Source organism: Emydura macquarii, unplaced genomic scaffold (genome assembly GCF_026122565.2).
Source record: "Emydura macquarii macquarii isolate MOO-44397 ecotype Brisbane River unplaced genomic scaffold, CSIRO-AGI_Emac_v2 contig_380, whole genome shotgun sequence".
In the NCBI taxonomy this organism is placed as follows: domain Eukaryota; kingdom Metazoa; phylum Chordata; order Testudines; family Chelidae; genus Emydura; species Emydura macquarii.
Window position 1 is genome coordinate 29,859 of NW_027130517.1, and position 7,921 is coordinate 37,779.

Consider the following 7,921-nt stretch of genomic DNA (forward strand, 5'->3'; position numbering starts at 1 on the left):
GGGCGCCCCCCACCCCTACTGCGGCTTCACGGGCAGCCAAGGCCTGGCTGGAGCCTGCACACACCACTGCGCACCCTCCCTTTTTGCTTTGCTCCCCCCCCCCCCAAATTCCTCTCCTACCTCGGCCGCAGCTGCCCTACCAGGCCACCCCCCCACCGTCTGCTTTCCCTGCAGCCTGGCCGTTCCCCCAGCCCCACAGCTGCTAGTGCTGCCCCTGGGGCCCGGCTGCGGGGCTCCCGCGGTGCCTCCCGCCCCTGCCCTTCCCGACGCCCACGGTAGCGAAGTGAGACACGGGTACCTCGCTCTCAGCCTGGCCATGGCCCCGGCCGGGGGCACCTGGGCTTTAATGGATTTTATAAATGTGTACACAGGCTCAGCCCTGCTTCCTATTAACCGGCTGATGTGCCCCTAGGGAATTTCTGGTATGGGAGGGCTTCCCCCCCCCCCACACACACACACACACCTCCCCACCCCACCCAGGCTGTTTGTTAGTAGGGCTGCTCCAACCTGGACCAAGCCCCCTGGACTGGCCCCTGCCCCTCCCTTGCTGGCCGGAGGCTGCCCCCATTTCTCCTAGCCTGTCCCTCTGCAGAGGCCCTGGGAACTAGTCCTGCTGCACCCTGAGCACTTGCTGTGGGGGTCCCGGCTCCAGGTCCCCTGCAGCCTGCCCAGCCTCAGGGGGATGTTGCGGTGTGGGGCAGCAGCTGCTCTGGGCTAGGCGGGATGACCGGAGTGACCCCCCCAGCCAGAACGGGGCCTGGGAACCACTCTGCAACCCTGGGCCGTTAGCCACTCTGTGGGGCTGGGCCGCTGTTTCCTTCACTTGACTTCTACCCCTCTAAATCTCCGTTTCCTGACCCCGCAGCTGCTGGCGAGTCCTGGCGGCCCCCCTGCAGCACCAACCCTCCCCCTTGGAAGGCTTTAACTTTGCACATTGGGGTCCAGTGTTGTGTAATTGTGTCCTGAAGACTAATAAAGTAACGCAGCACCAGGGCCGGGCCCGGGCTGGTGTGGTACGGCAGGGGCCTGGCCCCGCGGGGCAGCCGCGCTGTGCCGCCAGCCTGGCAGAGCCCCAGCCCCCGGGAGAAGTGGGGGTAACCCGGCCTGGGGAGGAGTGGGCCTGCAGCCCCCCGGAGCAGGGCTAAGGGCAGGCGGCAGCGAGCCCTGCCCCAGCGGTGCTGTGGAACCAGGGCAGGCTTCCCCGTGATTCACACCAATTTATAGACGCAGTTAAAACAAAACTTGTAGTGAAAGGAGCATAAAAGAGGGTTGGAGTCACACTCCAGAGAGCCCCCCTTCAGCCTGCGTCCCCTGCGCCCCACCTTTGGGGTCTTTGCTCTCCGCAGGGCGGGGGCAGGTGCAGAAAGGCAGCTGGGGGCTGTGTGGAGCCAGGGCCTGCGGGGAGAGGCAGAGGCGCTGAGCTGGGGGCTGGTATTTAGACAGCGCGTCCACCAGCAGCAGCCAGGCCCGGGCCAGAGATGGAATGGGTGGTGGGGAGAGCTGCACCAGCCGTCCTGCCCCCCCGGGGGGGAATGCACCACCTCAGCTGTGGGGTTGGAGCAGGCAGGGCCCCTCATGCCCGCCTGGGACAGAGGGTTAATAGCTTCCCCCCCCTCCCGGGTGGGGTGTCCGCCCTGGAGCAGACATTACCTTCCCCACAGTGCCCTAGGCCACCCCGTGCCCATGGCCCGGCAGAGCCGGCGGCTGGCGCAGTGGGAGGCTGTGTTGCCTGATGGCAGGGCTGCCTGGCAGAGGACGGCAGGCTCTGGCTCCCCTTCTCTGAAAGCAGCAGCTCTTGCCCTGTCCCGGGGAGGTGCCCCTGCCCCACTGGGCAACCCCCACCCCCCACCAGCTGCTAGAGCTTGGCTCGCACCAGGACCGTGTCCAGCTGCTCCAGGAACCGGCGCAGCACCGCCTGGTACTCCTGGGGGTGCCGGTGGAGATGAGCCGCATGGCGCGAGTCCTGCCAGCCCTGGGCCTGCACCCGGATCCCCGCCCTGCGCCAGCCCTCCAGCAGCTCCTGCAGCAGGGCGGGGTCGCTCAGGGGGTCGTTGCGGCAGTAGAAGAGCAGGACGGGGCAGCGAAGCGGCGGCCGGAAGAACACGCCCAGCGCCGCTTTGTAGTACCGCACCGTGCAGCAGCGGAAGAGGCTGAAGTAGAGGACGGCGCCTCCCCGGACGAGGGGCCGGAAGGCCGGGGGGCTGGTCATCTGGGCCACGCCTGCACGGGGCAAGAAGGGCCGTTAGCGACCGGGCCCGACGCAGACTTAACCCAGCACTTCAGCGGGATCAGTCCGGCTGCGGCTCAGCCCGCCGGGTCCCGCCCCAGCTCATCCCCTCTGCCCCGCCGGCCCGCTCCGTCAGACGCAGAACGCTGGGACGCTGCTAACGGGGTGAGGAAAGGCCTGCACCCAGGGTACGGCCGAGCCCTCGCCCGGCCCCTGCTCCATCCAAATCTCTGGTCTAAGGACGGGGCCCGGGCCAAGGCAGCATCTGCCACGACTGGAGCACGAGCAGCTCCTGGCACGCTCCCGGGGCTGTTCAAACACCTCCTGGCCCTGCCCCATGCCGGCGCTGGCCCCAGGGTGGTGGGAAGGGGGTGGTGGTGGTGGGAGCCCAGGAGGAAAGGACCAGGCTGGGGCCGGGGCAGCCGGTTCTGGGCAGCATTCAGCAGAGGGGACAGCCAAGCCAGCCGCTGCATCAACCCCCATCCTGACGTGCGGACGCTTTAAACAAAGGAGGTCCTTCTGCCCACGGCGCCCCGCCAGCCTGTGGAACGCACGGCCGGGGGCGCGCCGAAGGCCAGAATTATAACCAGCTCCGGGAGGACAGGTCCAGCGACGGCTCTGAGCCAGGATGGTCAGGGGGGCAGCCCTGGGCTCCCCTAGCCTTTGGCAGCCAGGAGCTGGGAGTCGACAAGGGGTGGATAATTGCCCTGGTCTGTTCATCTCCTCTCAGGCACCAGCCACTGTCGGACAGGACACTGGGCTGGACAGACCACGGCCACGGCGCTGATCCGCTGTGGCTGTTCTCATCCCCCCCCCCCCCCGCGCAGGAGCTCTCCTGGAACGAGCTCGCTAGCGGCCTGTGCCTCTGGAGACATCACTTCCGCTCCCCTTCCCTGCCGCCGGCTCCGCCACGCAAGGAGCTGCGTGGCTGGAAGGCACCCGGCGTGGCATGGGTACCACGGCGCCTACCGGGGATCTCCGGGCCGGACAGGACTCCCGAACGGCTGGGGCAAGATCTGGCCCTTCCCTCCCTCTGCTTCGTTCCTCTCCTCATGGGCTAGTGTTTGCCCAGCAAGGGCCTGCCCAGACTCCACTCACCCAGCGCCATCTCCCCCAGGCTGCCCGTCACCAGGCTGTCGTAGATCAGGCCCCGGATCCTCGCTGCCAGCTGCCGGTGCCGCGCCGGCTCCCGGCTCAGGTGCACCATCATCTGGGCGAAGGTGTAGCCGCCGATGGAGAAGGCGTGGACCAGCAGCAGGCGGGCGCAGAAGAGCCGGCTGTCCTGGAGCAGGCCCAGCACGCCGGCCGCGTAGGCCAGCCCACGCCGGGGCCACAGGAAGTGGCTCAGCGCGCTCTCCACCACCAGGACGTCCAGGCCGCGGGGCAGGTACAGCTCCAGGTACCTGGCAATGGAGCGGGGCCGGGCACCGAACCAGGGGAGCAGCACCACCAGGGGCCTGGAAGGGCTGCTGCCCCCCGGCACCGGGGCGGCGGGGCTGTCACTGTACAGGCGGATGGTCCTGGAAACGACTGTCACCGCTGCTGCCACGCCCGGGGCAAGAGGGAGTTCGGCTGAGCCCGCAGGCTGCATCCCCTGCAAGGGGGGGGGCTCTGCACCCCCAGGCTGCACCGCGGAGGTGGCCCGGGCGCCTCCAGCCTCCTCCGTCTGCATCCAAGCCGCTGCCGCCGCGCTGCCTCCGGCATCCAGGCTGGGGAGCCCTGCAAGATATACACGGGCAGGCTCAGGCGCCGGTGGAGTGAGCACGGGGTATCGGAGCCTCGCTCCCCGACCCGCCACTGACCAGCGCGTCCACCATCCCCAGCAGCGGGGAGTACTGTCCCCTGTGGTTAGGGGGGAGGTAAACTGAGGCAGTACCCCAGGTCACACAGTGAGTCAGTGGCAAAGCAGGGAACAGAACCCAGGAGTCCTTGGGTCCCATCCCCCACTGCTCCAGCGCCAGAACTAAACCCAGGCGTCCTGCTTCCCAGCCCTGCCCTGTCCTGCCCTGGCGCAGCAAACCCACCCCCCTTCGCCAGCTCCAGAACGTTTTCTCCCCAGGGGGTGGATTTGCAAACGGGCCCCAGCCCCACATCCAGAGCGTGCCAGTCCCCGGCAAAGGGACGCGAGATCCCCCAGTGCCCACCCAGCTGTGGACCCGCTGCTGCGCCCAGCCCTATAGGCTCTGGACCTGCCCGGCAAACACCCCCCCTCTAACGAGCCACTGGAAGTGCCAAGCCGGGCTGGATGGGAGCAGCGCTTTGGCCCACAGCCAGCAGGGGCCCCCGGGCTGGGGTGGGGGATGCACCCGCCCCATTTGAGGTGTCAGGCCCAGAGACCCAGACCCAGACCCAGAGCTGAAGAGGGCTCGGCCCCAGCGCTGCCCCGTTCTGGGCTCTCGGTGTTGGATACCAGATACAAGCATGGCCCATAACCGGTAGCCGGGCCCCGGTGTACAGCCAGGGCCCCCGGCTCGTGGCAGCAGGGCTGGGCTCCAAGTTCATCGATTCCAAGACCAGAAGGCACCAGTGATTGTCTCGCCTGCCCCGGTGTCACACAGGCCAGGGGCCTGCCCGGAACCGCACGTCAGAGAAACAGCCAGCCGGGACGGGGCATCCACCGCGCCCCGCCGTTCACAGAGAAACAGCCAGCCTCCCCGGGGGCCTGCAGGGATGGAGGGGGTGGCGGCCTACCAGCCTGGAGGGCTTTGTACAGGACATGAAGTGCCGTGTGACGCGCCGGCAGGTGGCTACATAACCCATTACACAACCGCGCTCAGCCCGGGGCAGGAGATGCTGCATGTGACTAGGAAAGGGGCTGAGCCTTGGCCCCCGGCCAGCGACGGGAAAACCCACCTCCAGCCGCTGGCCGCCAGCCAAGCAACCCCTTGCTCCCCACTGCTCCATCCCTGGCACCCTCTGCCCTTCGCCCCCTGCCCTCCCTCCAGGGCCGGGAGCCCGGGATGCTCCCCTACACCCACCACAGCCCCTGGGCTGCCCGAAGCCGCCGGCACCAGCCCCACACGGCCACCTGCCCTGCTCCCTGCAGACGCCGCCTGCTCGGCAGAGCCTTTGGACTCCAGGCTCCCCTTAGCACCCCTGGTACTTCTGACCCAGCCTGGCGGCTGGCGGAGGCCAGGCAAGCCGGTTACTGGCCCCACAGTGAAATCCGGTTCGTCCCGTCCGGACTACGTGGGCTTCCCCCTCACCACGGCACCTGCTCGCCTGCCAGCCCTGCACTGCGGGCCGGGCCCACCTGTGCCCACAGGGAGAAGGCTGGGTGGAGCGTCGGAGTGTGGGGGGGGCCGCTAAACAGGTGTGCGCGTGGGAGACGGCAGCTCAGAGAACCACGCCCGCCTCCTGACGTCTGGGACAGCCCCTTAGTTCCCGGTCACCTCCAGCCGACCCAGGTAGCCAGGCCACCCATCCTGAGAGCAGGGTCCCACAGACACGGTGCCTGCCCCACAGAAGGCAGCTCCAAGGGGCAGAGCTCCCGCTCATGCCTGGGACACGCAAGCCTGTGTAATCCTATTAATGAGCCACAGCTGCTTCATTGGACGGGCAGCTGCCACTCACGGGCCCTGCCCCTGCCCTCTTGCTGCTCCCGGGTCCCCACGAGCTGGTGGAAAGGCTGCAGACCGCACGGCTGCTTCCGACGCGCCAGGCCATGCCCCGGGGAAGCCGGGCTAGCACAGCCCGCACTCGGCCCACGGCCGGCAGGGCTCGTCGCCCGGCCCGGCAAAGGTCCTCACGCAGCTCACAGGCTCTGCGGGCAGAGCACAGGCCGGGGCTCCAGCGAGGGGGAGCCGGTGGGGAGGAAGGACAGCGCGGGCACGGCCCCCATCCCGTCCCAGGCTGCATCAGCTCTGGGGTAGAGCAGGGCTGCCACACAGCACCGCCCAGACAAGGCAGGCACTGGGGGGACAGCCTCCGCCCCCGGGGAGCACGGGGGGTGCTAGGTCCCACAGAACCGACAGGACCTCGGGTTCAAAGGTCCCAGACACCTCCACTGCTCCCCACCCCCTGCTCCATGCACCCCATTTCACGCACCCCACTGCTCCCCACACAGTGCTCCTGGCTGCTCCCCACCCCCATACCCCCACTGCTCCCCACCCCCCCGCTCCATGCCCCCTCACCCCCTGCTCCATGCCCCCCATTCCACACCCCCCACTGCTCCCCACACAATGCTCCTGACTGCTCCCCACCCCCATGCCCCCACTGCTCCCCACCCCCCCGCTCCATGCCCCCCATTCCACACACCCCACTGCTCCCCACCCCCCGCTCCATGCCCCCTCATCCCCTGCTCCATGCACCCCATTTCACGCCCCCCACTGCTCCCCACACAATGCTCCTGACTGCTCCCCACCCCCATGCCCCCACTGCTCCCCACCCCCCCGCTCCATGCCCCCCATTCCACACACCCCACTGCTCCCCACCCCCCCGCTCCATGCCCCCTCACCCCCTGCTCCATGCACCCCATTTCACGCCCCCCACTGCTCCCCACACAATGCTCCTGACTGCTCCCCACCCCCATGCCCCCACTGCTCCCCACCCCCCCGCTCCATACCCCCCATTCCACGCCCCCCACTGCTCCCCCCGCCCCCCGCTCCATGCCCCCCACTGCTCCCTGCTGCTCCCCACAGCTCTTTACCCCCCCATTCCCCACCCACCCCACTACCATGCCCCATCGCGCCCCGCTCCATGCACCCCCACTGCTCCCTGCCCGCCCCCGACACCCCTCACTTGGCCCGGTCCGGCGCGGCTCACCCTGGCGGGCCCTGCTCCGCCCGGACCAGGACCGCGACCTGCTCGCTCGGCTACGCACTGGAAGGATGCAGCCGCCCGGATCCCGCAGCCTGCGCGCCAGGCCCCGCCCCCACGACACAGGCTCCGCCCCCTCCCTCTCGGGGACCGTCTACAAATTACCAGCCGGCTAGAGGGGGGGGGGCCATAAAGTGCCAGGGAGCTGAACCCGCCCCTCCTCCCAGGGGGCAGATCTGTGCCGTGGGGTAGCTCCGGGGCAGATCCAGCCCCAGCCCCGCACAGCCACTGCAAGGCAGCCAGAAGGGTTTGTCTGGAGAAGACAGGCCCGGGCCGGGCACAGGAGGCTGAAGTCGGGGAGCAGGGGAGAGTCGGGGGGCGGCTGCTGCTGGGGGGTGGCGAGAAAGCAGGCGGGCCTAGCACTGCAGGGCGCTGGGACGGGGGACGCCAGCGCCTTGGACCAGCCGCTGCCCGGCGCAGATGCTGGCTCCTGCAAACAGTCACACGGGCGCCCCTCTGCCTGCTGCCAAGCGGGGGGACGCGGGACCCCCCCCGTGAGAGCCTGGGCAGCCGGCAGTGCGGGAGGGGAGCCCCTGCACACTTACCTGCAGCAGATTAGCTGCTCAAGCCGATCTGCCTTGCAGCCCTGGGCCAGGCGGCCTCCTCGGCCCCCGTGAGCAGTTGCATGGCCGCCCGGCCCTCGCTGTCTCTGGAGAGAGAGGAATTTACCATAGGCAGCCTCCCAACATGCAGGGTGCAAGAGCTTCTAGGCACACAAAGGTTTATATGAGTCGCATCAACCAAGTTAGAATCAAAATGCTCTAAACCCCCAAGAGGGCTTCCCCGAACATCCACTCACTGCGCTCAGGCCCTGCTCCTTCTCTTAAACACGGGTTAGGGGCCTAAACCCACAGTGATCCTACTGCCAGATACTAG

The 7,921-nt window shown here is 68.5% G+C and overlaps 1 protein-coding gene across 1 annotated transcript; it reads right to left on the reverse strand.

Annotated features, from left to right (window-relative positions):
- Positions 1 to 567: 567 nt before the first annotated feature.
- Positions 568 to 7,113, reverse strand: LOC137145081 (transmembrane protein 53-A-like). Its single transcript, XM_067535681.1, has 3 exons — positions 6,992 to 7,113; positions 3,326 to 3,946; positions 568 to 2,220 (listed from the first exon to the last, which is right to left on the reverse strand). Exons 2-3 carry the CDS (start codon positions 3,897 to 3,899, stop codon positions 1,856 to 1,858), a joined length of 939 nt encoding a protein of 312 aa, XP_067391782.1. The 5' UTR covers positions 3,900 to 3,946; positions 6,992 to 7,113; the 3' UTR covers positions 568 to 1,855.
- Between the last annotated feature and the right edge of the window lie 808 nt (positions 7,114 to 7,921).

What these genes read in the sequence shown, in the direction of transcription:
- LOC137145081 (XM_067535681.1), bottom strand. Translation starts at nt 3,899, where the DNA reads ATGCAGACGGAGGAGGCTGGAGGCGCCCGGGCCACCTCCGCGGTGCAG. An exon ending in CCTGGGGGAGATGGCGCTGG is followed by an intron (nt 2,221 to 3,325) that starts GTGAGTGGAGTC and finishes TGCCCCGTGCAG; the next exon opens with GCGTGGCCCAGATGACCAGC.